Source organism: Myxine glutinosa, chromosome 4, assembly GCF_964187855.1.
Source record: "Myxine glutinosa chromosome 4, kmMyxGlut1.1, whole genome shotgun sequence".
NCBI classification, from domain to species: Eukaryota; Metazoa; Chordata; class Myxini; order Myxiniformes; family Myxinidae; genus Myxine; species Myxine glutinosa.
Window position 1 is genome coordinate 58,537,107 of NC_136264.1, and position 14,236 is coordinate 58,551,342.

Sequence of the window (14,236 nt, forward strand, 5' to 3'; positions counted from 1 at the left end):
ACATGAAAACAGCCCCCCGATCGGTATGGATGGACGCAGGATAGCCGAACATCGCGAACAGGAGCCCCAGACAGCGAATAACCGACCCAGAAGACATGTCGTGACACGGGAATGCGAAAGGGAATCGAGAATACTCATCAATAATTGTGAGGAGATAACGATGCGAGCCAGACGTGGGCAGAGGCTCTTTGAAGTCCATGGCCAATCTCTCCCACGGCCGACTTGCTTGAATCAAAGTCCCCATGTCAGGTTTGTAGAAACGCGGTTTCAGTTCCGCCCAAACAGGACACGCTCGGCACAAACGACGAACGTCCTCCACAGAATAAAGCAAGTTTCGGCTACGCACGTAATGGACTAGACGTGGTACTCCTGGGTGACATAGTGAGTCATGAAGTTCACGAAGTTCCTCACCGGTGGTGAGACCCGCACACACCCCGGGCCTGGATAATGCATCCGCAGCTAAATTCTCCCTCCCTGGGTGATATGTGATCTTGAAGCTATAGTCAACTAATTCGATACGCCATCGAGTAATTTTCTCATTTTTAATGCGCTGAGCACGTCGCCCATCGTACATGAATGTGAAGACTTCGGTGATCTGTAATCACTTTGAATTTTTTGCCGAGAAAATATGGCCGCCATCGTCGTATTGCTTCTACCACAGTGTAGGCTTCCTTCTCGACCGCTGAATGATGTCTCTCAGCATCTGAGAGAGTACGAGAGAAGAAAGCGACCGGTTTCCCCCCTTGAGTCAAGGTTGCTGCTATGGCACAGTCCGGCGCGTCGCTCTCTAAGACAAAGGGTATGTTTTCGTCTACTGAGGAGACCGCTGCATTAGCTATGTCTAGTTTCAGCCCTTGGAAAGCGGCCTTGGCGTCCTCGGTTATTGGGAATGTTTTGCAATCAACGAGGGGACGGAGCTTCTCGGAGTAATTCTGGACCCAACGTGAATAATGTGCAAACATACCGAGAGCTCTTCTCAAGGACGCCTGATCATGCGTTTTCAACCCTGTTGTTTGTTTGTGTGTCTATGAGCAAGAAACCTCAAAACGATGTGGACAGCTTTGGACGAAACATGGTGGACATGTTGGATGTGTGACCAGGAAGAATTGATTCGATTTTTGGTGAAGATCCGAATCTGGATATGGTTTCGAGAATATATATATTTTAAACAACGTGTCACTCGAGACTGAGACAAGATGGCGGCTTCCTGCCAGAGGTTTGATGTCAGCAAGTGTTCCCAAACATGCCACTTGTTTAATACCCCTATAGTATGTATATTTCATTTCCATATAATATATTTCTTCCCAGAAACCTCCGATCAGACCTCGTATAACAAGCATCCTACTCTATAAATAAGACTATTCTCTGTCTAATAATTAATTGTGCAATCAAAAACGGCTGGGCCAATCTCCACTTAATTCTGCGTATATGCCTGGGGTACCCAGTAGGGCAGGCCATACTTTTTTTTTTTTGTAAATCAATCGAGAGGGGTGTTCATATAACGTATTTTGGTGTGTAGAACACAAATCTGAGGTTTTTAAAAATTCTGATAACCCTAACCTACATCAATTTGCAGTTGATTATTATTAAATTTTTGATTATTTTGCTATTCTTCTGGAAAAAAAGAGCCTTTTTTTATTTTGAAGTTAGGGCTTTTATTTTGGTAACTTCCTGTTGGGACGGCAGTTGTAGCCATCTTGTTGCTGAAAGCTCGATGTTGAGGAGGTTGGCAATCCTTATCCATCCGTCTTCTCTTCTCTTCTTATGGCATTGCCAGTAAGTACGTTTTTGATTAGGAACCTGAGGAACAAATAGATAATAATTTTAGATGTAAATTACCTTGTTTTATATTATATTTGTTAATTGATTTGTGTACTTACCTATTGCTAGCCTGAGTTACATGTGAAGGAAAATAGTGACCTGTGAAGTGAATATTTTGACGGTTTTCTGTAATACCTGTGTAATACCTTAATATCTGTCTGTAGTGGATACTTACCTGTGTATTATTGTTTTTATTTCAGTGTGAACTACTAAAAATGGCTCAAGTCAGAACAAGGATGAAATCAAGTTCTCATTTAAGTAATCTTGTTGGCACTGGGCAGGAGCTGTTGGTGTCTGAACTGCCAACTGTGAGGGATATCCTGAGGTATGGCATCTACTTGAGGGAGCAAAGTGAAGATGACAGGAGGAACTACCCAGTGGACCAGCTCATGTCTGACATCTACCCTGGTCTGATTTGTCAGTGGAGCAAAGCTAATGCTCTTTTCAAGCCTCCTGTTATCAATGAAAAGGTGCCCATCATGTCCAAGCTCAAGGAGGTCTGGAATCAGGCAGTGAGGTTTTCTCTTGGGAAGGGCAACCTTGATGCCAAAGAGAGGTTCATTGTCAAGTTAGACAAGTTATTTGATATTTTGACTTGCAAGTGTCAGATTACCAGTTGTGAGGGGGGAGGCTGTGAGGGCTGTGTGATCCAAGCCCACATTAACTGTTCCTGCAGCAGAGAGAAAATGATTCCTGTGAAAGATCTTGCCTACATCAAGGGACAGAAAGAGAAGGTTGGAAGTAAAGGACCCCACCAAATGTGGAGCCCTGATCTGCCAGAGCACAAGAGACAGGTGAGGACATTGGAAAGGCAGGAAAAGGAAAAGAATGCAGAGAAAAGGAGAAGGAGCAAGGAGGAAAATGCTGCAGCAGCAGAGAAGGCAGCCAGGAAGGATGTTGAGAGATTTTTGTCAGATGGTGATGAGGATCTGGAATTGGAGAGAAGTGGTGCTGAAGATGAGTTTGTCACTGAAGTTGAGCTCTTCCCTGAAACTGACACTGAGCCTGCAGCTTCAGCAAAGGTCCAGAAAAACTATGATGAGATTCCAAACATTGCTCTTGCTAGTGTAAGGTATGGCATCGGGCTGAGGCCAACTGCAGCGATAGCAACTGCAGCTCTGATTGATGCAGGAATCATCACAGAAGACAATACAAGTAAAGTGATTGATAAGAACAAGGTCAATAGAGCACAGGAGAAGTTGATGACAGAGCTGGGGGAAGAGTTTGATGAGAAGTGCAGGGAGGAGGGGGGGATCTCCTGCATCCTCTTTGATGGGTGGATTGACCTGACCAATGTGATGATGGAAGCTGAGGGCAGTGACCAATCTTTTCCTGCAAAGATCAAGGAAGAACACTGTAGTGTTGTTAGTGAGCCTGGTAGCTACTATCTGTTCCACTTTACCCCAGAGAAAGCAACGAAAGAGGAGTCACATGCGGAGCAGATTGCGAAGGTCCTGTTTGCCTGGCTGAAAGAGAAGGGGTTTTGATAAGACCTTGTGGGCCATTGGAAGAGACTCAACAAATGTCAACACTGGTGTGAAAGCTGGAGTACTGCGGAAGCTGGAGCTGCACCTGGGGAGAAAGCTGGTCTGGTTGGTGTGCAACCTGCACACTGGTGAACTTCCCCTGCGCCATCTCATTGTTCACCTTGATGGCCCTACTCTGTCAGACAACACATTCTCCGGGCCAATAGGAAAGCTCCTAGTTTCTGCTACAGACTTGGATATCAATCCAAACTTCACCCGGATCTTTGTTGGCCCTCCACTGATCAAGCTGTCTGACAAGGCCATTGAAGATCTCTCAACTGATCAACACTATGGCTATAAAATTGTCTGTGCAATCAGGGATGGAGTGCTTCCTGCAAGGCTGGCTCTGTTGGAGATTGGACCAGTAAACCACAGCCGCTGGCTCACCACAGCGAACAGACTTCTCAGGCTCTGGGTGTCAAAGCATGGACTGAAAGGAAAGAACCGGAAGAATCTGCAATTCATTGTGGAATTCATCATTGGAGTGTATTATCCATGTTGGTTCAACGTGAAAGTCAAGCACTCCTGGATCGAAAGGCCAAGGCACATCTTGTTTCAGCTGGACTGCCTCAAGTCCCAGAGGAAGGAGGTGCTGGACCTTGTGATGCCGACTGTGAGAAGATCTGCTTGGTATGCCCACAGCAAAGCCATCCTCCAAACACTGCTGTGCTCTGAGGATCAGAAGTAGAGGACTGAGGGGGTGGAGAGAATCCTGGCCATCAGGGGAGAGGGGGACCCAGACACTCAGCTGGGGGACTCCTCTGTCAGGACCAGAAAGACACCTGACATCAACTGTGATGCTTCCAGCATTGGTAACTTGATCAGCTGGTCAGAAGGTGTGTCAGAGCCACCTCTCACCTGCTCCCGAAGCACCTCGGAGGTGAAGAACTTCTTCAACACCCCCATGGAGGTTCTCAACTGGCCTTGCTACACACAAAGCATTGAGAGGGTTGTTAAAATGGTGACTGAGGCTTCTGCTAAGTACTTCTCACCGGAAAAGAGGGATGGAGGCATCAGGGCTCAGGAGGCCAGCAGGAGGCTGATGTCCAAGAATGAGTCAAAGCAGGACTTGTGCAACCTGGTAAAGTTCAAGAAGTAAGGAGATTGATCTTTGTAATTGTAACCAGTGATATACAGACTTGGCATTTCATATGGAATTTTTTTTTTCTTGACTTGGGTTTACTTTCTTAACTCAGTATATCAATCTGGTGAGTTTCTTTTACACTTTGGTGATTTATTTGTTAAAAGAACCATGTCACTGATTGTCTGTCGCAGCAAGAAGTCAACAACAGGATTATATCACAGGTGGCGTGGCAAAATGTACGGACAGGTGCATTTGATGATTGGCTTCACAGTCGGGTATACAAGGTTGTTGCGTTCTGTATTAGTGGAAAACAACTGCTGCACGTCTCCAAAGGTTATTGCCACTTCTTCTGGAGATGGTCCGTCAACTCGACAATGCTGTTTGTCATGGAGTGGTGTCTTTACGAAATTACGGCATGAAACCGTGCTATTGCTCGGCAGTATGGCATCACTCAAGGTCAGGTGTCAAAGATCCTGAAACGAAATGCTCAGAGGGGTGTCCCTACTCCAATACCGAGGCCAGGACGTTCCCGCAGAACCACAAGGAGGGATGATCGCCAGCTGCACCGGTTAGTCTGCAATGGCCGTCCCAAGTCAGCTAATCGGCTTGGGGCTGAGTGGCAGCAACTGACAAATGTGCCTGTATCCAGAAGGCTATTCAACCAACGACTGGTTCAAGCAGGCTATCGTGCCAGGCGTCCCCTGAGAAAGCCACGCCTGACCAGACAACACCACCAGCGCCGATTGCAGTGGGCCAGAGAGCACCGTCAATGGCAGCCAGGACACTGGAATCACGTGATCTTCAGTGACGAGTCTAGATTTCTGGTCTATCGTCAAGATGGCCGCGTCCGAGTGCGCAGCCAAGTGCATGAAGCCAACAACAAAGATTGTATAGTGCCAAGAGTCCAAGCTGGAGGTAGTGGGGTGACCGTTTGGGCTGCTTTTCATGCAGGGGGCAAAACTGACCTGGTTGTTCTGAATGGAAACCTGAACCAGTTCAAGTACAGGGCCATTCTGGAAGAAACATTGCTTCCATTTGCTCGTGCAGCCTTTCAAGGAAACTTTGTCTTCAAAGATGACAATGCACGGCCTCATCGTGCTCGCATGATCCAACACTTTCTTGCTGACCGTGGTGTAGAGCATATGGAGTGGCCTGCCATGTCCCCGGATATGAATCCGATAGAGAACTTGTGGGCAGAATTAACGCGTCAAATCGACCACTTGGACCAGCAGCCAACCTCTGTGCATGAATTGCAGCAGGCTATTGTCACTGCATGACAAGCGATTCCTGTCCAAACCTTGGCAAATCTCGTGAACAGCATGCCTCAACGTGTACGTGCTCTCCTGAATGCTCGTTGGGGTTACACGAAGTACTGAACTGTAATTTTACTGTCCGTAATCCCAGTCGTAATTTACCTTTTGTTTTTATTTTTTAAATTTTTTTGGCTAATGTGCGAAATAAAGAGATACTTCTGGAAAACGTACAGAAGTTTAACACAGTACTGTCCATGAATTGAGTTCGATATCAGTTTACATCACTTTCAGGGATCAATTTATTTGTTTTGAAATGTCAAATGTGGTTTTTGTTTCTTTTAAAGGTCACATTAACAAAATCTAGAATAATTTCAACATAATTCCAATGAACTTTTGGTTCTAAGACATCTTGAAAAGTAAGTTCACCCCCAGAAAAAAATATTCCATATTAAATGCCAAATCTGTACATGCAGTTCACCTGTTAATAAATTTGTACATTTGATTTGGCTGTGTCAATATGAATGATTTCCCTTATAGCTTTTAATATCTTATGAAGGGGTTCGAAAGGGTAAAATTGGCAATTTAGAAATACAAATTGATGTAGGTTAGAGTTATCCTATCCAAAAAATAAAGGCATATTTGAATTCCCCATAAAAAACACATAGTATAGACACCCCTCATGTTAGGATTTCCTTCAGATTCATTTTGGCACCTGAGTATGACTTGCCCTTGTACCCAGGGTCAGGTCATGGACATTAAATAACTCTTCTCCATCTACTCCCTCCCCCAATCCCTTTCCCCAACCTCCCCCCCCCCCCCCCCTCCCCCCAAACCCACCTAATCCCCAATGAGTGTAGGGAGACGACTTTCCATTTTCGCCTGTATATGTGGAATAGTGCATGTGGTTTAACCACTGACTCCTGTTGGAGGGATGAGGTATTGAATGTGGGGAAACGATGACAATTCTGGAAACAAATAGTCCGCTCCTGGAGGGAGCAGGTATTACTAATCCAATCACATTTATGTTGCCAAAACTGCTGCTCAATAATGCCAATGAATAACTGTCCCCATGCAGAGAACATTTTGAACTCCCCTCGTAGTTTTGTGGCTATTTTCATGCAGAGTGCTCCCGTTGCAGAAGTCCCACCAAATACCACCACTGTTCCTGCTCTTGGTGTACCGGCTTCATCGATAGGCTCTGGCAGGAAAGATGGAGCGACAGGCCAGGACCATGACGACGAGGATGGCATGCAACACTTGGAACAGGTGAGCTTTGCTTTTGTTGCCCTCATCAAGTGTCTTGTGAAAAGTCCTGGGAAGTTGGCCTTGAGGAGGTGGTGAAAGGTGTTGGAATGCTGTTAATGTACATACTTGCGTTTTAAATGAAAAGCTAAAAATTATCAGTAATGGTAACTGTTTTACTCAGCTTGATGGTAATCCATCCCCACCCACTCAATCTCTCTGATTCACCCCATGGTATTTTTGTTTGTATACTTTTTAAAAATCGTATTTCCATTCACTGATCACTACACAACATATCTTATTATAATCTTATTATAATAGAGCAAACGTATATGGTTATGTCGTTATGTTTATACAGTCACGTGAAAAAGTAAGTACACCCATGTAAAGTAATACCCATGTAAAGTTTTGACTTTTTCAACATATTTCAACATACAGCTATTTGATCTTCATTTCAACAATATTGATAGATAAAGGTGATATAATATAACAAATATCATGAAACATTTACATTTTGTAGTCAATTGTATAATTTAAATAAACATAAATGCAAATTTCACAGGTGTAAAAACTAAGTACACCCCTTCATTTATCATTACTTCAAATTCCTAAAATTAAAATCAGGTGCACCAGCTCAGGTGCAAATGATTAGAACTTCGTTAGAGAGGATCTTGGAGGAACCAGTCTTATTTAAACCTCATTGGTTTGCTCTTTGTTGTTGAAGTGTGTGGCGTCACCATGCCTAGATCAAAAGAGCTCTCTGAGGCCTTCAGAAAGAAGGTTATAGATGCCTATGAGTCTGGGAAGGGATTTAAAAAGATCTCCAAACAATTATTTGAAATCAATCATTCGACTGTCCGGAAGATAATCTACAAGTGGAGAAGATTCCAAACAACTGCCAACTTGTTCAAGCCAGGCCGCCCCAGCAAGTTCAGCCGGAGAGCAGACCGCAAGATGCTGAAAGAGGTCTCTAAGAACCCCAGAATGTCATCACGGGACCTACAGGTAGCTCTTGCCACTGTTGATGTCAAAGTGCACGAGTCTACCATTAGAAAGAGGCTGCACAAATTTGATCTACATGGGAGGTGTGCCAGGAGGAAACCTTTGCTGTCCAGAAAGAACATCAGGGCAAGACTAAAGTTTGCCAATGAACACCTTGGCAAAGACCAGCACTTCTGGAACAATGTGCTCTGGACAGATGAGTCAAAAGTAGAGCTATTTGGCCACAGTACCAGAAGACATGTTTGGCGAAAACCAAAGACAGCATTTGACCACAAGATCGTGATACCAACTGTAAAGCATGGTGGTGGAAATATTATGGTTTGGGGCAGCTTTGCTGCATCAGGGCCTGGGCAGCTCACCATCATAGAATCCACTATGAATTCTTCATTGTACCAGAGGGTGCTTGAGGATAATGTGAGGCCATCTGTTGGAAAGTTGAAACTCAACCGAAGGTGGACCTTACAACATGACAATGACCCTAAACATACCAGTAAATCCACCAAGGAATGGCTGAAAAGAAAGAAATGGAGCGTTCTGGAATGGCCAAGTCACAGCCCGGATCTAAATCCTATCGAGATGTTGTGGGGGGATTTGAAACGAGCTGTGCATGCAAGAAACCCCTCAAACATAGCACAGCTGAAAGAATTCTGCATGGAGGAGTGGGCAAAAATTTCTCCCAGTCGATGTCGGAGACTGGTAGACAGTTATAAGAATCGCCTGTACTTGAGGTTGTTTCTGCCAAAGGTGGCAATACCACCTATTAGAGCAAAGGGTGTACTTACTTTTCCCACATGCGAAATTTGCATTTATGTTTATTTAAATTATACAATGGACTACAAAATGTAAATGTTTCATGATACTTGTTTTATTATGTCACCTTTATCTATCAATATTGTTGAAATGAAGATCAAATAGCTGTATGTTGAAATATGTTGAAAAAGTCAAAACTTTACATGGGGTGTACTTACTTTTTCACGTGACTGTATGTGACGAAAACGTATTCTTCTTCAAATAAAATTTACACCCTCTTAATTAACCCTCTTAATTACGTTAATACTGCTGAGACCCCTCAGATGTTTGACGACCCTTTAATTCCCCCAAGATCCTTCAGACCACCAAGACCCCCGAAGACCCAAAAATACCCCGAAGACCCAAAATACCCTTCAAGGCACTGAGGGTCAAAAAGACCCTAAAGACACCCAAAGACCCAAAACACCCCGAAGACCCAAAACACCCTGAAGATCCAAAACACCCCAAAGACCCAAAATACCTTTAACGGCTCAGAGGATCCAAAAGACCCTGAAGACCCAAATGGTGCCGAAGACCTAGAAGACCCAAAATACCCCGAAGACCCAAAACACCCCGAAGACCCAAAATACCCCGAATACCCAAAACACCCCAAATACCCTTAAAGGCCCAGAGAATCCAAAAGACCCTGAAGACCCAAATGGCACCGAAGACCTAGAAGACCCCAAATACCCCGAAGACCCAAAACACCCTGAAGATCCAAAACACCCCGAAGACCCAAAACGCTCCGAAGACCCCAAACACCCTGAAGACCCAAAACACCCTGAAGACCCTAACGACCCTTAAAGACCATTTAGACCCAAAATACCCCAAATAACCAAAATACCCCAAAGACTCTTAAAGACCCAGAGTAAACAAAAGACCCTTAAGACACAAAAGCCCCTGAAGACACCGAATACCCAAAAGACCCCGAAGACCCAAAAGACCCCGAAGACCCAAAACACCCCAAATACCCAAAATACCCAGAAGACCCTAAAGACCCAAACACCCTGAAGACCCAAAACACCCAGAAGACCCCAAAGACCCTTAAAGACCCAAAACACCCTGAAGACCCCAAGACCATTTAGAACCAAAATACCCTTAAATACCCTGAAGAACCAAAATACCCCAAAGACTCTTAAAGACCCAGAGGAAACAAAAGACCCTTAAGACACAAAAGCCACTGAAGACACCAAAGACCCAAAACACCCTTAAAGGCCCAGAGGATCCAAAAGACCCTGAAGACCCAAATGGCCCTGAAGACCCAAAACACCATTAAGACACCGAAATGGTCAAAGATGCCTATCCCTCTGAAACGATGTGTGGTGAGGCGCACTCCGCGCACTTCGTCACGCTAGTATCACTAAAAAAGAAGATAGACATTTCAGATTGACTTTGTGTAACCTAAACACATGGCATATTAGGGGTTTTTCATAAAACTCGAAGCATTACTGTATCAATAAGTGGAAATGGAAATGAAAACATGGAATGTATGATCTACCTTAGGAGGCAGAGAAGATGGTAGCTTTATTGCAAGACACCTCATTAGATGAAGATAACTTGGAAGGGAAAAACAAGGCGTCAGCTCTTCCGCTGTCTCATGAAGCAGCCATGAAGTGGTTCTACAAAGACCCGCAAGGGGAGATCCAAGGTAACTCAGAAATTTAATTGTTGTGCATTGCTTGAGCTGTTAGATGATCATTTTGATCATTTGATCAAAAATGTAGCCATTTTTGTTTGTAACACACCATGGCTTGGGAAATGCTACTCCATCTTTTTCATCTTTTCCATCTTTTCCCCTTCTTTAAAGGTCCTTTCACCAACCACGAGATGGCAGAGTGGTTCCAGGCTGGATATTTCACCATGTCCCTTTTAGTGAAGAGGGGTTGTGATGAAGGTTTTCAGGCCCTTGGGGAGGTCATAAAGATGTGGGGTCGAGTCCCTTTTGTTCCTGGCCCTGTTCCTCCACCCTTCTTGGTGGGTTTCGGGGCTAAAAATAGACTGCACGACATTCCATAAAGTCATTAAAAATCTTAAGTCTGGTTTAACTTGTTTGGTGTTTTCTGTAGAAGAATGTCTGTTCATGTGCAGAGCGATCCAGATCAGGAGAGGATGAAGCGGCAGCGGGAGTTGGCCATGATTCAAATGCAGTTGCAGTACCAGCAGTACTTACAGGCCCAGATATACACCAGGTAAGTCCTTGTGAAGCCAACATTGTGCTTATTTTATGAAATCGTTAGTTTACTTTTTTAAATTGTTTTTTTTGTCATTGAGAATGATTCTTCCACAGGCACTGCACACAGATTGCACAGCTGCAGCAAAAAGCTGCCTTGGGACAATTGACTCCGCAGCAGCAGCAGCATTTGGCCATACTCTTACAACAGGGTCCTTCACTCAAACAGAGGTCTGTGGTTGGGGCAATGCCAAACTTGATGCAGTACCCTCACGTAGAGCCATTCATTTTTCCGTTAAAAAAAAAACTTAAACTCGCTTTCAAAAGAAATTCCATTTTGTGTTATCAATGGAAAAAGAAGCATTTATTTGTGCACTTGCCTTTTTTTTGCAGTCACAACTGATGTCTTACAGATCATTGAATTTATTCTAAAACTATTTTTGAGGTCCAAAGGTCAAACTTGTAAAATCATCAGTTTTCATTTGAAAAACAATGCATTTTCATCTGATTGACCTGAGCTTTGTTTAAGATCGTCAGTTTTAATCTTGATGAAATTAACAATTAACAATCCGCCTAATAACGTCAGTTTTAATTAACAATCCTCCCCAAGAAGTTCTGTCGCTCAAGCTTTTGGGTCTCACTATCTGCCATGATCTTTCTTGGGAAAACCACATTTCCAAGCTGGCCTCCAAAGCCAGTCGCCGACTGGGCATCCTCCGTCGTGTGAAGTCCTCCCTTGGCACACCTGAGCTCCTCACCACATACAAGGCTTTCATCCGCAGCTCATGGAATACTGTTCCCCCCTCTGGGCCGGTGCTCCTGCCTCACACCTAGCTCGACTTCACGCTGTTGAAACTAAAGCTTTCAGAATCATTGGAATCTCCTGCGATGAAGCTAACTCCGAGGGCCTTTCACTCACTCACCGCAGGCAGGTTGGTGGTCTTTCTGTCTTCTACCGACTCCTCTCTGGCCTTGCTCCCCCAGCTCTCTCTGTGCTCTGTCCCCCAAATATTCCTACAGGTCGCACAAGATCTGCCAGCAACCCTCTTATGGTTAAACTGCCAAAATCTAGGCTCTCTGCTCACCTTCACTCTTTTATTCCCCTTTTTTCCCGCCTCTGGCACAAACTCCCCCACTCCCTTCAATCCCACTCCTCCCTCCAGGTCTTTAAAACAGCTGTTCACCACCATCTCTTATCTTCCCCCATCCAAAACCTTGATCTTTTCTGTCCCCGCTAATTCACCCCAGATGCACGTTTCTCGAAATTCCAACTTCTTTCCTGGAAGTCCTTGCAGTGTCCATATGTTTTATACCTCTCCCACGTCCCCCCAAGCCCTCTCCCTCCCACAGTTCTCTTGATGTCCCTGCTCTCAAATGTTGTGTTTGTGTCCTTCGCCCTCTCTCACCATCTTGTCTACCGCTCCCCTTATTTTGTGTTTTATGTGTCGGTTTGTGTCGGTTTGACTTTTTGTGTGATTAATGTTAGCTCTTTCACGAGCCTTGATCTTGTATCCAAAAAAAAAAAAAAAAAAGCCACTTGCTTTGCTAGCACTCTTTGTAGTAATCAACTATTAGTCCTTCTTGGTGTTGGCTTAGCGGTTAGGGTGTCGGCTTGGGATCCTAGGATCCTGGGTTCGAATCCCAGTCGATCGCTGAATTAACGCCAGGGGGGTTGACTCAGCCTGTCATCCTTCCGAGGTCGGCAAATTGAGTACCAGCTTGCTGGGATGAATGATCCCGGTGTGTACCCCGGTTTAGAATAGGTACACCGTATCCCTGCGCATCGAAGAGGCGACCAAGGGTTGGCGTCAGGAAGGGCATCCGGCCATAAAAACATTGCCTCAAAACAGGGAACCATGATTGTCATGGGGCCCGCAAGGCTAACCCCCGCGCTAGCGGGGAAAATGGCCTTAAAACGATCATGATCTAAAATCTAAAATGCCACTTGCTTTGCTAGCACTCTTTGTAGTAATCAACTCTTAGTCCTTCTTGGTGTTGGCTTAGCCGTTAGGGTGTCGGCTTGGGATCCTAGGATCCTGGGTTCGAATCCCGGTCGATCACTGAATTAACGTCAGGGGGGTTGACTCAGCCTGTCATCCTTCTGAGGTCGGCAAATTGAGTACCTGCTTGCTGGGATGAATGATCCCGGTGTGTACCCCGGTTTAGAATAGGTACACCGTATCCCTGCGCATCGTAAGAGGCGACCAAGGGTTGGCATCAGGAAGGGCATCCGGCCATAAAAACATTGCCTCAAAACAGGGAACCATGATTGTCATGGGGCCCGCAAGGCTAAGCCCCGCTCTAGCGGGGAAAATGGCCTTAAAACGATCATTCATTCATTCATTCAGTCCTTCTTGGACGTATCTTGAATTTAAGGCAACAAATGCACAAAAGCTTGTCATCTAGGGAGGGGCTATTGTTTGTTTACAATTCAAATTGTTGCTCAATGTCACTATTGAAGTACGTCATCATTTGGCTATCGTTTTCATGGCTGTTGGTGTCCAGCCCTCCCTCCTGTCATTGAATAGAAGCTTGTACTGTGAGAAGCTCTGCTCTACGTTAACTGTTGCCACTGGCATCCAAATGGCATACAGTATTTGGCGATGGTTGCCTGATGCGGATATCGGCATTGCATAGTCATGGACCTCCAGAAAGTAGCAATGTTTATTGGTATCGGGATTTCCTCAGTGTTTAACATCTTGGAGATGAGCCACTCCTCCAAGATTTCAGGGGTTAGTTTATTCAAGCCAGAAATTTGTTCATAGTCTTTGTTATTATGGGGCATGGCCAAACTGTCGGGGTTCGAATATTCTGATGGATTTGAAGTACGAAAATGCAGGATGATGCTCAATGTGCTTAAAAAGCATTTCTACCCTCGCCAGAGAGGGTATTGCATTTGGGTCCGTTTTTTTTGTTTGTTTGAATGCACAATATGTGAGTGCAGTCGGAACCTGCTATTTGCAGTTCCTCAATTCGTGGATATTCGCGGTTGTATTCGCGGTTGATAAAATGTGAACGTGTTTCTTTATTTGCCGAAAAGTGTCCTGCGAATTCGCGGGTTTTTTCTATTCGTTGCCCTGTCCAATTCGCGGTTTTTCATTGGTGCAAAAAAAAATAATTCATGAGACACTAGCTGGACATACGCAAAAAAAATCTTCTCCGAGGCACGAGCATGACTTGCCTCTACATTTGTGGTGCTGTGCTTCGAGTTTTCATGGCTTTTACACTGTGAACCTATTGGATATCCCAGCATTCACACTGTAAACAGCTTCACGTGATATCCCACTGCTGTTCACAGGCAAACAATGTTTCGCCGGATATCCCTCCATTCACACTGTGAATAGCTTCC

General features: G+C 44.8%; 1 protein-coding gene across 30 annotated transcripts in view; it reads left to right on the forward strand.

Annotated features, from left to right (window-relative positions):
• GIGYF2 (GRB10 interacting GYF protein 2) overlaps positions 1 to 14,236 on the forward strand; it is a 333,184-nt gene that overhangs the window by 235,703 nt on the left and 83,245 nt on the right. For all 30 annotated transcript variants that reach the window (XM_078775747.1, XM_078775759.1, XM_078775749.1 and 27 more), the window contains 5 exons: positions 6,823 to 6,950; positions 10,221 to 10,365; positions 10,525 to 10,691; positions 10,806 to 10,906; positions 11,005 to 11,118. In XM_078775747.1, the coding sequence (XP_078631873.1) occupies positions 6,823 to 6,950; positions 10,221 to 10,365; positions 10,525 to 10,691; positions 10,806 to 10,906; positions 11,005 to 11,118 (655 nt within the window). The remainder of the gene's footprint in view (positions 1 to 6,822; positions 6,951 to 10,220; positions 10,366 to 10,524; positions 10,692 to 10,805; positions 10,907 to 11,004; positions 11,119 to 14,236) is intronic.